General features: G+C 37.8%; 1 protein-coding gene and 1 long non-coding RNA gene across 5 annotated transcripts; one reads left to right on the top strand and one right to left on the bottom strand.

Moving 5' to 3' along the window:
• The first annotated feature begins 150 nt into the window (after positions 1-150).
• Positions 151-11,995, top strand: LOC111332834 (uncharacterized). 3 transcript variants are annotated; one of them, XR_015991875.1, is made up of 4 exons: positions 151-401; positions 5,478-5,571; positions 5,843-6,521; positions 11,569-11,995. It is a non-coding gene; the product is annotated as an uncharacterized LOC111332834 (long non-coding RNA). The 3 variants fall into 3 exon arrangements; XR_015991876.1 differs by lacking the exon at positions 151-401 and adding an exon at positions 5,306-5,383; XR_015991874.1 differs by lacking the exon at positions 151-401 and having other exon boundaries at positions 5,297-5,571.
• A 276-nt stretch (positions 11,996-12,271) lies between these two features.
• LOC111332833 (isocitrate dehydrogenase [NAD] subunit gamma, mitochondrial) lies at positions 12,272-20,074 on the bottom strand. Of its 2 annotated transcripts, none has more exons than XM_022938293.2 (12): positions 19,941-20,074; positions 19,235-19,359; positions 18,890-18,931; positions 18,696-18,784; positions 15,822-15,879; positions 15,623-15,685; positions 15,405-15,474; positions 14,692-14,825; positions 13,905-14,154; positions 13,331-13,425; positions 12,735-12,795; positions 12,272-12,442 (listed from the first exon to the last, which is right to left on the bottom strand). In XM_022938293.2, exons 1-12 carry the CDS (start codon positions 20,040-20,042, stop codon positions 12,344-12,346), a joined length of 1,188 nt encoding a protein of 395 aa, XP_022794028.1. In that variant the 5' UTR covers positions 20,043-20,074; the 3' UTR covers positions 12,272-12,343. The 2 variants fall into 2 exon arrangements, with proteins under 2 accessions (XP_022794028.1, XP_088589971.1); XM_088733845.1 differs by lacking the exon at positions 19,941-20,074 and adding an exon at positions 19,725-19,781.
• Positions 20,075-20,204: the final 130 nt, after the last annotated feature.

Below are 20,204 nucleotides of genomic sequence, written 5' to 3'. Positions count from 1 at the left end.
GGTGTAACACTCTTAGTATACTTCCTTTCTTATTTCTGGAAAATACCACTCTGACCACGTTCTTTTTTCTCGTTCAGTTCGTGTGAAGGTTTTCGGGCCGCAGCGGAGACTCAGATCAACGTGCAGTCAAGAGAATTTAACGCGGCTTAAACCTGCGATGAAAAAGTCACAAAGTGAGACGGAATGGATTTCACTGAGGAATAATATACGCTAACCTAATGGGGTTCAAATTTCCGTCACCCTGCTGTGATTCAAATTATCAATTGAAGACAAACAGAGAAAATTTCTTCCAGGTTATCCATTGCAAGCTTCAACAAACGTTACTGTGACAGCCACCCACACTTTGCACAAGCAAAGCAGTCAATCGAGAGAAGAAAGGAGACCTCAAACGGGGTTTAAAGGTAAAGAAGCCTTGATCATGAACAACAGGTTTAGATTACGTGTTTACCAAAACTACAGCTCTTCGTTAGTAAAAACAAATGTCATGAGTTTAACCCGGGACAGCAAGAAAGCAAAACATAGATTACCGGGGCAGGCGATCTGATGTGGCGCCCAAACAGAGAACAACGCTTGCACTAATACAATACCATCAGAATAAATAAAACACTTACAGTCTCTATTAAGGCTTGTAAACGATCAATATCAAAAATAGACTTGCCTGAGCAGTGTCTGTGGTCTGTCAGTAGGTAAAGTAATCAGATGGAAATCGAAGATTCAAGAGCTAAGGTTATCGCTGACTGCTATCGGCAGTTTAACACGCAAGGCCAGGGGACAAGTGGCGTACGGAACATACGATATGCGCTCTTCAAATGTCCTGAGTCGCTAACTCAACTGACTTCGAATTAATTTTCCTCAGAATATTAATAAATTTGAGTTTAGACCACTCGGTAGCGGAAATCCAACTATTGACTAATTTGGAGGATATACCGTCTGTCAATACTGACAGCATCGCTCACAGGAAGTCGGTAAGCCTTTGATTTCTCAGAGAACTTCACAAACAGGATTGACAGCTGTGGCACGACCTCAGGCAATCAATAACCTTATTACATTTGTTTTATATGGCTAATCATTTTCCTATTCTGCACGCAAACGGTGCTGAAATGTTGAAGGCGCCATTATGGCTCCCTCCGAAATAGAGTTTAAATACAGGCTATTCAGAAGGTTACTGATTTATGACCCTGATGAAAAAGAAAGCAATTATTTCATCTGCATTTCACGGCATGCGTGCTCGTTTAGCTCGCCGTGGTATATCGGCCATTCGCCAACACATTCAGCACGTTATGCATTTGTCTTTTCTTCTGTTGATAAGCACAGTCATATTTTGCAAAAGACATACAGCGGCCTTCAGCTGAGTTACTGCTCAAGCTACGATAAGATATAGGAGTTAAGTTACAGTTACCGACAGGAAAAACATGTTCAGCCCCAAGAAAAACAAGTTTGAGGCGTGAGAATGTTTCTTTAGTCCGTGAAGGAATGAATAACTTCCCTAATCACTAACTTATCCAGATTTACACTTATGAGTTAACTGTTTCCTCACGTAATAGTCACTGTCCTAATTAAAAGGAAATGTAATTTTGGGTAAGACATCCAAGAAACACCAAATGTTTGACTATTTGGTGTCAAAAGGACCTTTGAAAATATGGTCCATCCGCACTGGGGTGAAGTGTGTTGCATCCTTCCCACCCGAGATAAACAATATGAGAGGGTTTGATAGAATCATTCTATAGTTTGAAGGGGCGAGTTACGCTGGTTTAAAATCACGTGTAAAAGTTTGGAAAACGTTGCTAAGACTGCTAACCTTTTACTGATACTGTTTTTCTAAACTATTGTTTTGGCCTTCAACGTTGGACACCTATTACACTTTTTTTTAAGTAATCAGTTATCAGTTTTTCCGAGCACTGAGAACTGGATTATATAGATTGTAAAACAACCGAGACAAACCCCCCATATTTGTGTTTTCCAGTCGCTTGTTATTCAGCTCCTATGCTGGAAAAAAAGAAAAACCTTAACTATCCTTCAGATGGCACCGTAGTTTTTGCTGTCATAACGTATAAGAATCCTGGGTGGGCAAAGTAAAGTTTAGATTTGTCCGTGGCCAGATTATGAGTCATCAATCATTTCCTGCTGTTCGTGGGATAAGCGATGTAAAATGCACCACTGATGCACTATTTTTCCGCAACGATTTTATGCAATTTTCTACAGGAAGCCACCCTAGGAAAAGAGACTCAAATAGTAAGACTTGATAACGTAGGTTAATCTTACTTGTATTTTAACAGGCTTGTTTTGTTGTTGTTGTTATTGTCATTTTTAAACTTATTCTCTTTAAGCTGGACTTTCTCTTTTAATTCCGACTTTATCTACTGCAAAAATGTGTTGCATGTTCATTTGATCACCCTTACAAACTAACTTCACAGCAATCCTATGTAACAACATTCACGAGCTAACACGTGATGGCTGAAGAACTGAGCAGTGAAGTTTATTGCTAAAACTGAAATATCTGCTGTCAAAAAGAGCTTGATACGTAACGCACAGTCCATAAGTTACTACATTTTACAAGAAATTAACCCCGATTAAACTTTCACAATGCTAGGTTAAACAGTTTTATGAGTGTGATAAACATTTTTCCTCTGTCAAAATAACGGAGCGATTTAGACCCATTATTTAAATCTTTGAGTTTGTCGCCTGAAAATGTTATGCTTTAGATGGCTTTTGCTAATCACTGATATTAACGTTTTCTGAATCTTTGTCTCAGTAATAAAAAAAAAAGGTTCTCTGCACGTTTCTGACCAGGCTAGTTATGTAAGGAATCCGCTATGATAACAGCTTTTAAAACCCAGATTTCCTTCTTTTCAGGAAAATGGTTGGCGATGTTCATCTTGATTTTAACTTCTAAGCTGTTTTCCAAATAATTGTGATATTCTATAAGCGGGATAATGTTTTGAGTTCATAAGCTTTTTAGCTGTTTTCGAGTCTATCACGCGTGAAAACAGAATCATATTGTAGCCGTCGTGTTGTGCATCAAATAACAACAAAAAACAACAAAAACAACAACAAAAAAAGTATTTCAGTTTCAATGTGATGTCCGTTAGTGTATTAATAAAGAGATCTGTCCTGATGTTCAGTCATATAAAACCGTGCGATATTTAATCCTTATTTCAAAGCAGTTTATGGATGGAACACAATACTCTTAAAAGCACCAGTACCTGCTTTTATCCAGACAACTTGAAGAAAGGTATTTTCGGCAAAAACTGAAGCTTGCGGCCATAATACAAGTCGTTGCACGTAACAGAATGTTTGCTCAATCGTGGAGGTGGCTAATATGCTTTAATAAAATTCAGTTATTTATCTATATATAGCCTGACCCCTCAAGCTCATGAAAGACGACTGCAAGAAGATGTTATTTTCTGCTTGTTTGAACTTAACTGCAACGCAGTTATTTTAAGCTTGTTGAGGTTTCTGAGTCTCCCTCGCTTATCAGGGGATAATGAGATGAGTCTGGTGACCATCGAACACTGAGGCCGGCCACCAACATTATGAACATACAGTCGGAACGTTCAGTTACACTGCGACGTCCATAAAAATACAGACATTTTCAACGGCAATACTTTGCCTTCTAATCTTTTCCTAATGTTCTATTTGATCCATTTTATCTTATCTCTTATTCTCATACCCACTCTAAGAAAACAAGAAAGCTGATAAAATGCATTTTGCATCAAAAACCGCTCTTGTGCACTTTGAACAAACACTGTCAGTGTTGACAATAACTTCAAACCCTGAGAATCTTACGTCACTGAACAATACTTTGATCCCTGATGGAACGTGAGAGACTGTTTATTAATTTGGCAGCTTTGAACGTGAAGCTATTTCATGAGTGGAATTTAAGAAAAGACTCTGAGGAATGGCTGACTATTTTCGAAGCAAAATAAATTAATTAAAAGGATTTCTTGGTAAACATGAACGCAAGGGCTAGGCTAGAAAGCCGTCTTATTGGGATGGTACCATATCTCAGAAAAATTTCATGTGAAAAAACAGAAACTCAGCTCGAAAACCATCTCAAACTTTTTCACGACATCGCATCAAAAAGACGACTTTGCTATTCTTTAGCAAATCAAAGCAATTTCGAGCAAGGTACTTACGGTATCTCCTGGTGAACTGACTACAACAAGCTGTGCTCGGTGTTAGGTCTTATTTATAACCCACCATTCATCGCGTGCTCGATTTGAATCCCATGAAAGACGTGTTGTAGGTTGAAATGTCATGCAGCGGTTAGATGAGATGTCACCTGGATCCTTTCCTTCTCAGAGCTACTGCCTGCGTTGTTATTTTAATAAATTAGTCGGATTAAACCTTAAAAAATTAACGAAAGTTCACTGCTAAAAGGCATTTGTACAAAAATTAATGTTGTCGGTGAAAATTACATTTTACAAGAATTTGACGGATATGTTTGTGAAACTAAGGAAGTTTCCATTCATATTGTGAGCGCCATGAGCTTGTGAGTTGCATGCGACAACTTATCTTCAGTCCTGAAATAATCAATTGGGAAAAAGTGGCTTCGGGAGATTTCTGATGGTGACAGTGGCTTTAACTTTCTGGAATAAGGAAATATGTAGATATAGTACTATGATACACCAAACAAAGTTTCCTTTGACCTTCCAACTACACAGAACTCGAGTCAGGCATGAGCTAGTTTGTTAACACATGGATTTAATCAACAATTTCTAAATGCCGATTGCCGGCAAGTGAATACATTATCGTCTGTCAAATGATAGGCGATTTGCAGTGAGAGAAGTATTCAAAAAAATTCACTGCGCCAAGGGGAGACTTCAGATGAAGAACTCTTTCAGCATGGTAGTTCAAGTGATTATAAGGGCAAGAAAATCACTCATTCATGTATTCATAGGCAATATCCTGTGAGTTTTCACAGGCATAGTAACTTGGTTAAGCCTCAGAGACAAGTATAATGAAGCCTTTGTTAGTAAATACTTCTTCCGAGAGATCCTGTTAATTCAGGCCCTTTTGCTCCTCCTTTTGCCGGTTCATAGCCCTTTCTTTACCTCACCCCACCCCCCCACCCCATCCATCCATGTTGACTGAAAAACAATTCTTTTCCGGTTAAAAGTCGATTCTCAAAATATTTAAAGTGTTGTCGACACAGTGAGGATGCTTTGCGGACAATTTTAATGTCACGAATTTTTCAGACAAAGTCCAAATGTAATCCCCCGACAAATGAAGAGCCATTTACCTGTTAATCCTCACAAATCTTTTAAGAAAATATTAAATTTATCATAGGAGTCGTTAAGTCAATTAAACGTGAAGGGGGAGACTCTTTAAATAAATATCCATCTCTAAGGGCGAGAGCTCTGACCATGGTTGGCCCAACACGGTAAATGTTCTCAACGTTAACAATGATAATGACATGGACAAAATATTTTACCACAAACGAAAGAAACGAAATATTTTGCTCCATTTTATTTCAGTTGGAAAATACCGCGGCATTTTTATGGCGTCAGAATTCTTTAGGAGTGAATTATTCTCACGGATACTTAGCTGAAGATCTTCGCATCAGATAAGGTAAGTTTAAAATTTTGATAAAAATAAAATTTGACACTGACTCAGAGGTCATTACCGGTAGATTTGCCGAAGAGCAAGTGTTAACAAATTTTATATACTAATTTTGACTGATTTCTGGGTAATGACACAGCTAGTGAAGTGTTTAAGGTTAAGAATTAACTTTCGTTCTTGATGTTCTTCTGTGCCTCACGTTGACACGCAATTTTGACGGTTAATCATTTCTTTTAAGTCTGTTTGAATTTTCCCGAAACATTTATTCTTTAATATACAGGATCGTAGATTGCAGGAAAGTGTTTAACAGGAAGTGGTATAAAGTGTTTCCAGATGTGTGTTTGATCTCTGGGAGGGCGCACTTCTAACTGTACTGGCAACCACCCCGTTAAAAACCAATCACGTTGTGTCGAATCTTGCGGATAACATCAGATTGAGTCAAGAGATTTCTTATCTGTTTACTTATTAAACGGCTTTATGCGTATGCAACAATTTTTACTGATAGCTCACGATTCTAACGGGAACTATTTCAACGTGACACTTCATTCTTCTGTCGGACAAGAACTTCTCCACGATGGATGATATACTCCCCAAACCATAAGGGTTATTTTGGCACAGGGTAACCATCCTTCAGCTTTCGTGGAGCCAAGCATGGAACGAGCTTCCAAGATCCATTAGAGACGCTACCTCGTTGAATAATTTTAAAAATAATTTAATGATACTATTAAGGGAATTTTTAAGATTTCATCCATCCAATTGTATATAAATTTTTAGCTTTCATTTTTATATTCTAGTTTTATGTCCATGTGGATACTATTGTAAGAAATTAATTTATGACTATTTTCTACATTGTGGCTGAAAAGCCCCTATGGGTGAGCTTCAATAACCCATACTTCTGATTTTTTTCTCCTCCCCATCACTACTCACATAATTCAGTTAGCCGCACTTTTCAGTGTTTGGTGGCAAAACTTTGTGATGAAATTTTGGGGGCCGAGGCCAGGAACGTGTTCGATAATTGAGTCAGTTTGCTAGACATAACGTCTCGTAGTCACGTTCGACGCACTAAAAACTACTATAAAACGAATACAAGAATTGTAAAAACGTGTAAAATGGTATATAAAAAGTCACTTGTAAAAATGTAGCGGAATTCCAAATCGATTTCGATCAATTACGATCCTCATCAGTAGTACTCCGCCATGTTTAAAATACTCATAAATAATTGTTCATATAAGTGACTCTGAAATGTCCACACTTCTTCCAGGCTTCATGTAAGCGGTCATGATGTATCAATCACAGCTCGTGGGATTTGAAAAAAGTTCCATTCGTTCTTGGAGTTCATAAGCGAGTCTTCGTTCACATTATTTATCCTCACTCCTTCAGTTATTTGTCTCAGCATCGCGTCATTGTGATAAACCCCCGTCACATCCATTCGGAACTGCTTTACCTCTCTATTGTGTTTCTCTTTACAGTGTTTCCACAATGCAGATCGTTCTTCCTTATTGTTAAGTGATTTCGTATGCTCTTTCCCTCTGGTATACGCGCTCCTGGCTGTTTCCCCTACGTATACGCTGTTACACTGGATACACTTAATCTCATACGTCACACTTTCTCTATCACACGGTCCTTTTCCACCTGTGCTACACACTGGGCAGTCTTCTCGTCCACACTGTCGCGGTTTAAATGGGTCGGACTTTTGGAGTAGTCGTTTAATGGCGATTCCGGCTTTCTCCACCACTTTAATATTGAAACCTTGCTGCTTTATTTCTGTCTGGTATTCCTTCCGTAACCGTGAGTTGGGCGTAGCTGGTACAAAAATTACTGATTCATTCCCGCCGCGTTTGTACCAGTTGGATTTCCTTTCGCTCTTTTCCTTTTCTCGTTCCACCTTTCTCCACTCCTTGGGTCGATGTAACGGTCTTTCTCCTTTTCGCTCAGCTCTTTGTCTCGCTCTAAAAGCTTTGAGGGCCGAATCTACAACCTCATATCTGAATTTCTTGCTGTACCCCGAGTATTGCATTCTCAGGACCATCTCGTTAACATTCTCTACTACTCGTTCCCATGGTAACAATCTGCTACAGTTAAGTAAGACCCGAAGGACTTCTTGGGTCAGGACTGTTCTCTTTGTACTCCAGCTTACGGCAGACCTAGCATGTATGACTGTCTTAGAAGCCATGCTCTTGGAATAAAACTCATACATGATCACTGAGGCTGAGGCTTTCTCGTCCTGCCTGTCTGTCTCTTCCCCTTTTGTTTCCATCCACACCTTCAAGTCAAGGATAGGTAACTTTCCGTCCTGGTGTTTAGAGGGGTAATCTATTTCGAGTTGTATTGACGGGTGTATGTCGTTTCCTATCTGTTTTATCAATGTCATAGTCCTCTCATCGTCACTGATTCCTTGATCCTCAGCTACGGATTTCTCATCCATGTGAGTTTTTCCATCCTTGTACCTCATCCCAACTGGTGTTGCTTGCACAGCCATGTTGATGTCATCCACGTACCGTTTGTTCATTTTCATAACGATGGCCAATTCATTCAGCCTTGTTGCAAATTTTTCATCCCACCAAATCATGAAAATCTGGGCCAGTACCCCGGTTAATTTAAGGCCAATTGGACCACCTCTTATTTGCTTTTTGATCTCGTTATCAAATGTGAAAACATGATTTTTCATAATCACTGTCAATACGACTCTTAATGCCTCTTTCAACATAATACGTTTCGCACGTTCATCTGGCTGTGTGACTGGTGGGTTCCACGATTTAAATCTTTTCTCTTTCTGCTCCTCACTCCCACTTGCAGTGATCGTGGGTGGTCTCCCTCTATTCGTCTTTCTCGTTGGACATACATTTGTAATCTCCATCCTAGCTAGCACTTCCGGTGATGTCGTTAATGCCAGGTACAGACCCAACTCCTGACTGTTGATACTTCGGATACTGATGTTACTCTCGTAGAAAACCTCACACACCTTATCGATTGTGAACTCAATATCAAGACTAGGATATAAAGCAATCACGTCGGTGGAGCCAATTATTAAGTTGTCGTTATCCTGGTCCTGATTAACTCTGTTCATTTCCGCGATCATGTCTTCCGTGCTCGTGCATATGGCGCTATTCTCTCTCGATTTCCATACCTCTGTAAGTACAACGCTCACCAGGTGAGAGAGCTTGCAGTTGTAACCTACCATTGCCCCGCATACCGGTCTAACGGGGGGGCCCTTGTACTCATCACTGTACTCTTTATGGTCCTTACGTAGGGTATATAGCGGTGCTACTTGGCTATCACTATTTAACATATTGTTCTTTACTCTAGTCTCGTTATTGGTCTCGCTCCCTGCATTTAAAATGCGCACCCAAGACGTCGAATGTGCATTTATGAGCTGTTGTAACCGGTCATGTTCATCTTTGGTAATTAAGACGCTATCGACAACGTGCGGTTGAGAAGCTAGTCTGTAGTTCCCCATGCTGTCTACGGAGAGGCGACCTGACTTGTCTGTTTGAAACACCACACTCTCCTGACTCTGAACTTTCTTTTTCATTGAAACCAAGCCTTCCTTTTCGTTCTTCTCTAGGTTGCTCCATTTGCAAACCTTTTCATCTTTCACGTATTTTTCTGTTATTTGATTTAATTTTACTTTCAGGTTTTGCATAGCAATTTCCGACCTTTCGTCAAGAGGTTCAGGTAGATGCACTCTCTTGTTGAAGGGGAGATCTGTTGCCCTCATATTGCTGAAATCAAATGTGTAACTCTTAACATCGTACACACTTCCCTTTGTTTCTCCTTCAGGCTCTTTGTTCTCGTCTTGTTGGTTCTTGTCACCCTCGAATTGCTTCCTCTTTGTCCATCTCAGCTTCGCTAGCCCTTTCTCAATCTCCGCCTCACACTCAACAGTGTTCACCTTGTCGTATACAGCAAATTTTGGTGGCAAACTCAATATTTTCTTTTCCTTCCCATCAGTAGAACACCCTCCATAACACCTAGGTTCAGAGTTAAATGTAACCGGCAGGTCACTATCCGCTATTGTAATCCCTTCAATTTGATCAGGTATTTCTCTACTCTGTCCATATTTTTCCCTCAAAAAAGCAATTTTCCTTTTCCTTTTCACTTTCAAACTCTCCACCACTCTTCTTCGCTCTACGTTCCATATTTCTTCAAATTGCTGCACAACACCGTTGTTAGTTAAAACCGCTTTACACTTCCTCCACTCTTTCGTATTATTGTACTGTTCTCTCTGTAAACATCTCCTGGAATCGCTCAGCTTCCATTTCATCATTTTATGTACCAAGGCATTTTTCCTTCTCGGTGGTAAATCTTTACACAAATCTTTACATCCATTTTCCACGGAGTTTGTTCCAATCTTTCTCCTTGTCAGTTCTTGTAGGAGATCAACAACATATCTTACGTGGACCAGCTTTATAGTTTGCTTCACGGTGCGTTTCATAGCCTCTAAAACCTTTTCAGGTTTGGTACATTGTGATGAAATTTTGTGGGCCGAGGCCAGGAACGTGTTCGATAATTGAGTCAGTTTGCTAGACATAACGTCTCGTAGTCACGTTCGACGCACTAAAAATGGGATGAGGTACAAGGATGGAAAAACTCACATGGATGAGAAATCCGTAGCTGAGGATCAAGGAATCAGTGACGATGAGAGGACTATGACATTGATAAAACAGATAGGAAACGACATACACCCGTCAATACAACTCGAAATAGATTACCCCTCTAAACACCAGGACGGAAAGTTACCTATCCTTGACTTGAAGGTGTGGATGGAAACAAAAGGGGAAGAGACAGACAGGCAGGACGAGAAAGCCTCAGCCTCAGTGATCATGTATGAGTTTTATTCCAAGAGCATGGCTTCTAAGACAGTCATACATGCTAGGTCTGCCGTAAGCTGGAGTACAAAGAGAACAGTCCTGACCCAAGAAGTCCTTCGGGTCTTACTTAACTGTAGCAGATTGTTACCATGGGAACGAGTAGTAGAGAATGTTAACGAGATGGTCCTGAGAATGCAATACTCGGGGTACAGCAAGAAATTCAGATATGAGGTTGTAGATTCGGCCCTCAAAGCTTTTAGAGCGAGACAAAGAGCTGAGCGAAAAGGAGAAAGACCGTTACATCGACCCAAGGAGTGGAGAAAGGTGGAACGAGAAAAGGAAAAGAGCGAAAGGAAATCCAACTGGTACAAACGCGGCGGGAATGAATCAGTAATTTTTGTACCAGCTACGCCCAACTCACGGTTACGGAAGGAATACCAGACAGAAATAAAGCAGCAAGGTTTCAATATTAAAGTGGTGGAGAAAGCCGGAATCGCCATTAAACGACTACTCCAAAAGTCCGACCCATTTAAACCGCGACAGTGTGGACGAGAAGACTGCCCAGTGTGTAGCACAGGTGGAAAAGGACCGTGTGATAGAGAAAGTGTGACGTATGAGATTAAGTGTATCCAGTGTAACAGCGTATACGTAGGGGAAACAGCCAGGAGCGCGTATACCAGAGGGAAAGAGCATACGAAATCACTTAACAATAAGGAAGAACGATCTGCATTGTGGAAACACTGTAAAGAGAAACACAATAGAGAGGTAAAGCAGTTCCGAATGGATGTGACGGGGGTTTATCACAATGACGCGATGCTGAGACAAATAACTGAAGGAGTGAGGATAAATAATGTGAACGAAGACTCGCTTATGAACTCCAAGAACGAATGGAACTTTTTTCAAATCCCACGAGCTGTGATTGATACATCATGACCGCTTACATGAAGCCTGGAAGAAGTGTGGACATTTCAGAGTCACTTATATGAACAATTATTTATGAGTATTTTAAACATGGCGGAGTACTACTGATGAGGATCGTAATTGATCGAAATCGATTTGGAATTCCGCTACATTTTTACAAGTGACTTTTTATATACCATTTTACACGTTTTTACAATTCTTGTATTCGTTTTATAGTAGTTTTTAGTGCGTCGAACGTGACTACGAGACGTTATGTCTAGCAAACTGACTCAAGGTGGCAAAACTATTATTTAATCAAGTTAAGGTAGGCCACTAAATTATCGCAAATCGAAAGAATTGCAAAAACTTCAGTGAATCAAACATTCAACTGCAAATAACTTCAAATTGATAAAGTGGGTAAGTTTCTAAAGAAACTGTGGTGCTGCGTGGGGGGGAGGGAGGGGTAACAAGGTGATTTGGTTAGGTCAACTACGTTGAAATTGCAAATTGGCCACCATAAAGAGTTAAAAAGCTGACTTTACGAGTGCTAGCCCTTCTCGGAGCGATTCACTCTGATGAAGGGCAAACACACGAAATGTCATCTTTTTAACTCTGTAAGTGGCCAATTTACAATTTCAACTTAATTGATACAACCAAATTACGAATGACTTCACTTTCTTAAGTCATTGGTCACTTTATTTATCTTTAAAGCTGTAATTTTACTTTATGTTCTTAGGTCTAAATACTAAAATCATTGTTGAGAGTGTTAAAGGCCATTTAATGTTAGACCATACAACATCATGAGAGAGATCACAAATGTAAATCTTAACTTGAAGCCAGAGCCTACTTAAGATGAGGCTGTCTGATGGGTATAAGAACTGACTTACCACCAATACCCCAAAATTAAATTACTAATCTGTACAAAGCCTGCAGTTATAACTTGACAAATGTCTTGTGTAAAATTTACAATATCTTCTTTCAAACATGCAACAACAAAGAAAGCTTGAAAATTTCATTAAACAAAAACAAAGTCAGCAAAGAAATGACATTTCAAAAAGAAAAATTATATGTTATTCCAATCCAACAATGCTGCTCATTTGACCAATTTCTTCCTTCAAGCATTCAAGAAAATCTGTAGTAAGATGTCCACCTCCAATATCAGCAGTTTTCTGCAGTTCAAGAAAAGGGAAAAAAATCTGTTGATTTCACTATTTTATTCAGAGTAAGTTTGATTTTCTAACAGTTAGACCTAAAAAAAATTTAGGCATCAAAAAAATCATCTTGATGTTACATACCTAACAATTTGACTCTAAACTTGGCTCAGAAATGAAATTTGATTTAAATAGAGTTCCTTTTGGTGAATGATAGTGAGGAATGAGTGATTCATGGTGGCTTCAGTTTGCTGTTCAAATTAGAATGCAATGACATGAATGTGAAATGAAGAAAAATTACTGTTCTCACCACTCCTTTCTGTACTACTCTTAAAATAGCACTGTGAATCATATCACCATACGCATTCCATCTGAAAATAAGATAACAATGACAACTGAATCAACTTTAATATCCTGTACTACCAAGTTCTTTACCCTCCCTCCCCTTGCTTGAAAGATGGAAAGGATTCCTATTAAACTCTTCCTTCTCAATGGTGTACTAGTGCCCAGCATTTCACCAGCTCTCCCTGCCAGTTTAATGGTACTCAATGGCGTACTAGTGCCCAGCATTTCACCAGCTCTCCCTGCCAGTTTAATGGTACTCAATGGCATACTAGTGCCCATTGGCATACTAGTGCCCAGCTCTCCCTGCTGGTTTAATGGTACTCATTTATGCTTCTGGAGAGAGGCCTTGTGATGACAGAATATCTTTCCCAAGAACACAGCAAGTAGACACAGGCAGAGCTGGAACCAGACCTCTTCAGCCGGAGTCCAGTGTACTAACCCACCCACTGTCAGTACCTATCCTCCCACACAGAAAAAAATTCCACCCAACCAAGCAGAAAACTTTTAATTAGAAGTTTGGTCAAGAAAAGCCTGTGGTTTCTAACTCTATGTTTGACCTACCCCAAATGTTCCAACATAAGTGTACTAGCAAATAACAGGCTCATAGGATTTGAAAGATTCTTTCCTTTGATATCCAGACCTGTATGCCGTGATCCCTTCAATACAAGGTAAATGGAATTTTATTTAGAGGAAAAAAACATTCTGATAAGCAATGTGTTAATAAAATCACATTTTGTTCTACACATCAATATCACCCAAGGCATAGAATTCAAATAACAATACTATCCTGAGGACAAAATTGTGGACCATAATACCCACTTGATTAGTTAGCCGTTTACTTCTAATTAGTACTTTTGGAATCCAACTATTGCTTGAAGTATTCTTTTAGTAAATGTTTGTGAAAATGCTTCACGTTAAGCCCTATCAAATTCTTTTTCAAATACTAACAACATATTTAGTTTCATACAAGCCAGCCCACCTTGAGAATAACCTGAAACATGTTACAAACTTTCAATGCTGAGCACTGCACAGTTGTTTAAACCATTATGTATCTCTAGCTTCTCCGTGACTTTTGCAAATATAATGAAAAGCAAATGAAACATTTTAATTAATAAGTTATTTTACATGTCCTTACTGATTCAAATACTGCATAATCTCCTCCTATGTTTTCCCCAGGTACAATACCTGGTCCACCAACAAGAGAGGCTCCAATGTTACTAACAATATTACCATACAAGTTGGGCATCACCATCACATCAAATTGCTCAGGGTTTGAAACAAGCTGCATACAGCAGTTATCAATGATCATAGAATTGAACTCAATGTCAGGGTAGCTCTTGGACACCTCACCACAACATCGTAAGAACAAACCATCACCAAGTTTCCTTTCAAATTAAAAATAAATAATCAAGAAACTTTAGTCAAGTGAAAACTGGCCAAGCTGCCCGCCCAGTGGATCTACTCATTTGTAAGATGAAACAGTCTTTAGATGGAGGTCTAAATTATGAATTCTTCAGAATCTTCATTCAAATGAATGCATTTATTATTCAGAAAAATGCCTGATTAAGGGAAGCATCCATGCAAGATAATCAAGTGAGCCCAGAGATTATTGAATAAGTTTCAATATGATACAATAATTATTTTTATTCATTTAATACTAGGCCAACAAGGGCTATTTTATCTTATTCCTACAGGAAAAACTCTTAATTGGTCACTTCAAAAAGAAAAGTTTGGTTGATGACACCTAATGGAACCTCTTGCAGAGAAGCCTACCATTCTACCACCAAACATAATAAAAGAATATTATTAAAAGTAAATGATGAACTAAACATCACATCTAAATGCATGCTTATCAAAGTAACATTGTTGACATGTACTGTTCAAATGACAAAGAGTTCTATCTTACAGATTATCAAACTTACATGATATTTGCCTTGTGAACTGCTGTCACCTTCTTTCTCCCATGCTTAACAGCAAAGTCAAAAGCATACTTTGCAACTTTTGTGCATTTCTCCTCTGTCATAATTTTAAAACTTTCAATAACCCCATCTACATTCTAAAGGCAACCAACAACATTACAAATATTAAATGTTTTACTACCAGGACTTAATAAGAGAAACATACTTATAATCATTGGCTAAATAGCATGAAGTGAAAAGAAGAAGGCCATTAAATTTCAGTTTCACAATAAATATTCTTTACCTACTGTAGGTTGATTATCAATATAACCTTATCTAGTACAATTACCCCAGAAGGTGATTATACAGAAGATGCCTAATCTCTAATTGGTTGAAATGCTGAAAAAGTTTGTTATGTCTTTCAAAATCATCCATTGTATAAGACTGAAGTACTAATTTCCACTATGCAGTTTTTTTAGTGTTTCTGAACCCAAAAAATAAATGAAAATGCAGCTGTTCTGATAATTGTTTAAGTAATCAAGCTCAAAACACACATTTACCTTGGGCACAGTAAATACAGTCCTCTTAGAGGACTTATCTTCTTTATCTCCAAAAAATTATGGATATTATTAGCCTTGCTTTTGACAACTAACTGTTGGTCTTGTAGGAGAAGGAAATTGCAAAATACCTGCAATGTAATTATAAAATATAACTGCTCTCAATTAATAAAAACCCACCTCATGTTCAATGTGGCTGTACTCTCCCTCTGTGTTTTCTCTGATTATAACTAGATCAACATCATCGTGCCTTAGAAAAAGAAGGATATATTGTTTAAAACATATATATACTAAATAAATACAATAATTAAAAACAGATATTATTTAAACAAAAACCCACTAAAAAATTCCAATCGCAAGATAGATGATCTCCAGTACAGAATATTAACAGATCTTACCGTACTGGGATACCTGGGATGGATTTACATCTCACAACATTTGCAAATAGATCCAACTGAAGACTAAATATTAAAGAAATACAGGAGTTAAAAAGTGAAATATGGCTGAACATTACATCATTGCCTCCTAGATCGTCTCTTAATAGAGATCCCTTTTCTGCCCAAATTTAAGAAATGGATTATTATAATTCCTACTGACCGTAACTCGACATTGAGTGACTTAAAAGTTGGTTGATCTAATGGTGTAAAAATATTTCCTGAAAACCAAAAAAAGTTAAATCAGTGCATCATGTAATCATGTGTATTTTGGAAAGGGAAAAATTATCTGACAAACATGGCCTATGAGTTTGATCTCTTCTAAGAAGTTGTGGACATTTAAATTCTTAACTTCTTTTTGAAAACAGAAATTAAGCAAACCAACTTCAGTTAATGCAGGTTCCATGAAGATATGGGTATATGTGTTGTGGTTCAAATTTTACCTTTGGTTTGAATTTTTTAAACCAGTTTAAGTTTTTCAAACTGGTTTGAAATTTTTAAACCAGTTCTGTTATCAACTGTCTAAAAAGGGGCCTTCCTTTTTTTGGGGTGTGGTTGAAAAATAGGGGCTTGGCTTTTTGGGGGGTTCTTAAAAAGAATTTGTGCTTTTAAGAAAATGTCGTTATTCAGGTTTTTTTTTCTAAGTTCAACAACCACCCCTCCCTCCTTATAATGTCATTTCCTTCCTGAATCTACTCTTTCCAAACCCCTCTCATTACCTTTCATCTAACCCCCCATAATATCTAACTATACCTTTTTTCCCTTTCTTTATGTCTCTTAGTACTCACCAGGATTTGAACTCCCAACCTTTTGGATTTGCAGTAGTCTTTCTTATCCACTTGACCACGCAAGCAATCATTGCAATTTCACTCTTATTTCTTTCTCTTATTATTACCCATTCGTCTCAGGCTCCTCTCCATCAAAATCGCAATTTATTCATATTGCATATATTAAACATCTGCACATGCCCATTTCTAGCAAGTGAAGCATGGAGGCCTTGGACGAAATTGCCAATTGTGTTTCTAAAGAAATGTTTGAAGCCAAAATTAAAGGCTTAAAACAAATCATCAGTAAATGTGTTTGTTGAAGAAGAGTTCTGTCATCGAGTGGAGAATTATCTCAAAGTAGTCACAGAACAAGAGCTTGACATTGCAGCTTTGATCAAAACACCGGAGCTTTCAATGGCAGAAATCAACACCATCAAGTGAAAAAAGTGGAAATATGCAAATGAAAAGTTATTAACCTCAGAAGGGAAAGAAGTTGCACATAAAGGAATGCTCTTCGATATACTTTCTAAATGCCACAATAGAGTTGCTCACAGAGGACGACAAAAAACTGAGAAATGGATTGCTGAGAATTATTCTGAAGTAACACAGAAAGTTGTGAATACTATTGTTTCTCTTTGCTGTTTTCACGCAGAGCAAAAACCCATAACCACCACAGTGTAACCCGTGGTAAGTCCTCTTCAAGCTGAAACACTCCTTTCCTTGATAGAAGTTGATCTTATGAATTTCAGAAATTGCCCATGTGAATGTGAACCAAAGCACAAGTGGACTATAAATATTACTGATCACCACAAAAAGTTTGTAAATGTTCACCCCATCCATAACAAACTTGCTGATGAAGTACTGAATGAAGTTCAAAAGTATTCTTTAACTTATGGCTACCCCAAAAAAATTTTAACAGATAATGGAAATGAATTTGAAAAGAATAAAATGAAAGCATTTTGTAGCACCAATCAGATCCAACTTCTCCATGGAGCAGCCAGGACTCTGACAACTCAAGGGCTAGTGGAACGGTCAAATTGTACTTTCAAAGAAAACTTGAGAAGCTTGATAATGAGCACATGTGGTCTCCAAATTTCCAAATGGTGTAAGTACACAATGCAAGCATCCTACATCATGAACATTTCTTATCATCTTGCTATCAACATGACACCATATGAAGCAGTGTTTCACATGAAGGCCAAAAGGGAACTTAGACCATGATCTTGAAGAAGGCCCAGGAAAGCAGAAAAGAAAAGAAATTCAAGAGGCACAGGAAAGCTACAATACCAAAATGATAAAACAGTCTGAAGTAAATCCAAGAAAGAGAGTGTACAAAGTTCACAAAATGGTTTCAATTAAAATAGATAGGGTGGACAAGAAATCTCCTTTCTACCCAAATTTACTTCTGGGAAAAGTGCTTGAAATTGAAAATAATTATGTGAAAGTGGTGACACCTTTTGGTCGCATTAAAGGGTTCATTGCCCCTTCCAGACTTTTACCATGTACAGCAACAAATGTAAAATTTGATTATGAAAAAGAAATTTCATTCACTGGTGCATACATGTAAATTGGCCGAAAATGCTCAATAATACTCTCAGTGTTTCCTTGACTTTGTTAGTTAAATATGGTAGATGAATTGTAAATATTCTATTTTGTTGTGCTGCAAGTAAAATATTATTTTACAGGAGTGCCAAAAAATAAATATTTAATGTTGTCACCAAAGCCAAATATTTCTCATTTGATTAAGGGCTTGCATGAAATTGTACCCTAACCATAACCCAAACCATTCTAACAAAGCACTTAACCCCAGTAACAAAACTGGGTGCCAAATGCTACCCCTAACCTTACACGAAAGCTAACCATTTGAAATAAATGCTTAACCCTAATCACTAAAATGACTAAAATGTGAGTTCATTTTACACCGTATTTTACAAGGAGAGGTACAAATAAATAAGAACCAGTTAAGTGTTAAAAATTACTAACCAGTTTGAAAAATTTAAACTGGTTTAAAAATTCAAACCAAAGATTAAATTTGAACCACAACATATCCACCAACTGACCACATGGATCAGTAAGGTAAAGGGAACTTCTGTTATTAGATATTAAATGGCCTAAAAATTGTGATTGTAAAACAATATTTATTTTAACTAGTCTGTGGTTGAAGGCAACAAACATGCCAATAAGATCCTCTATTTCAGGGTTAAAAATTTATACCATATACAGGTGAGGAAGAAGTGAGGAGTATAAAAGTTTCCACAGCAATTGTGTACCTTTAATTGCAGCTCCATTTCTCTTCACTGAAGTAACAACATCTTCCAGGGTGTCACTGAATGTGTCTTCATCACTCAGATTCAGGCCGCTAGATGAGATGTGTGTGTGTGTAAATGTCATCATTTTGAAATCAAACTCTATGCAAAATTCACTAAAACTAGCAAGACTTATTAGTACAAAGTGTATATTGTACCTCAGATTAAGCTCTTCAAAATCCACTGGTGCTCCAATATATCTGAAATAGTGGAATATGAAAGTTGTATGAAAATAACTACAAAATAAAATATAAACAAAATAAAAGCACATTGAATCAGTAGAGATGTTTGCTATTGTTTACTGGAGCAATTTTACTTATGACTGACCACAGATAAAAATTATTTTTATCCACTAATGATAGAAGGCTAAAGTATGAAGGATTAAACAAACCCTTGATCCCTATTAATTTTACACGCAATATATATTTAGCATATTGTAAATACAGCACTTTGTGATAATTTCAGGTTGTATTGTCTCTGTTTCAGGTAACATGACCACCTACCTGAATATATCTTTTACTGCCGTAACCATCTCTGGACCTACCCCATCTCCGGGGATTAGTGTCACAGTGTTACGGCCACCATACTTTGCGTGCAGTGAAACTACATGAGTTTGGTGGAAAGTGTTCTAAAGAAGAAGATCAAACAGTATGGAAAGTAGGACTTAAGCATAAAATATGTCTTAAAGTAGCTTATTTTCCTTATGAAAAAAAAAATTTCTACAAAGCTTGAACGAATTTAAACTTAAGCTAGCAGCTCTAGTTTTCTTTTTTTGGTATTTTTTCCCTCGTCTTTTTCCCTTAAACTTTTAGCTCTGTTTTTTTTTTTTTTTGTCTTTTTTCCCTTATCTCAAACTGGACTGAATGATATTTCAAACAAATGGTTTACTAAATCTGTTAAAATCATCACACCAAAACGATCAACCTGTAAGTCATATTTGAGCAAATTTACCACTGAGTTTTATACAAATTCTTTCAACTTAATAACATACATATATATATGTGCGAATTTTGTATTCCAATTTGTGTTCCCACCATCCACAGATCACCTAGCATAAAGCTATCAAACGGAAATAGGGACAATAAATATTTTGGGTACTTCCCAGCTGAAGGTCATAAAATCCCCAGATATTTTCAAGGTGAAATAACATTATTGGTTATTCCAGTTGGAAGAGTAAGGGAATGTGTCATAATAAATTTGGAGTTTTACCTGTCTGTAGATCAGAGGTGACAGCTGACGGGCATTCCTCCTCAAAATGAACCCAGAGAAACTTGTAGCGCAGCGCAACACAGACCAACCGACAGCAGCCATGTTGTGTACCGCGGTCTCTTCTCGATCCAGCGGCAACTATATTCTGTACTTCTAAGATCTAAGATTCAGCGTGGTCATTCAGTGTCACTTTATAGTTAAACTAAGTCTGTATTTGTCTTCATCACGTTCTTCTTCTGCCTTGGTACCGCTAATTGAGTTATT

Source organism: Stylophora pistillata, chromosome 9 (genome assembly GCF_964205215.1).
Source record: "Stylophora pistillata chromosome 9, jaStyPist1.2, whole genome shotgun sequence".
NCBI classification, from domain to species: domain Eukaryota; kingdom Metazoa; phylum Cnidaria; class Anthozoa; order Scleractinia; family Pocilloporidae; genus Stylophora; species Stylophora pistillata.
Note: the sequence above shows the minus strand (reverse complement) of the source record. Positions and strands in the feature narration are given on the sequence as shown.

What these genes read in the sequence shown, in the direction of transcription:
- LOC111332833 (XM_022938293.2), bottom strand. Translation starts at nt 20,042, where the DNA reads ATGGCTGCTGTCGGTTGGTCTGTGTTGCGCTGCGCTACAAGTTTCTCT. An exon ending in TTTGAAGAGCTTAATCTGAG is followed by an intron (nt 18,785 to 18,889) that starts GTACAATATACA and finishes CATCTCATCTAG; the next exon opens with CGGCCTGAATCTGAGTGATG. An exon ending in GAGTAGTACAGAAAGGAGTG is followed by an intron (nt 12,443 to 12,734) that starts GTGAGAACAGTA and finishes CTTGAACTGCAG; the next exon opens with AAAACTGCTGATATTGGAGG.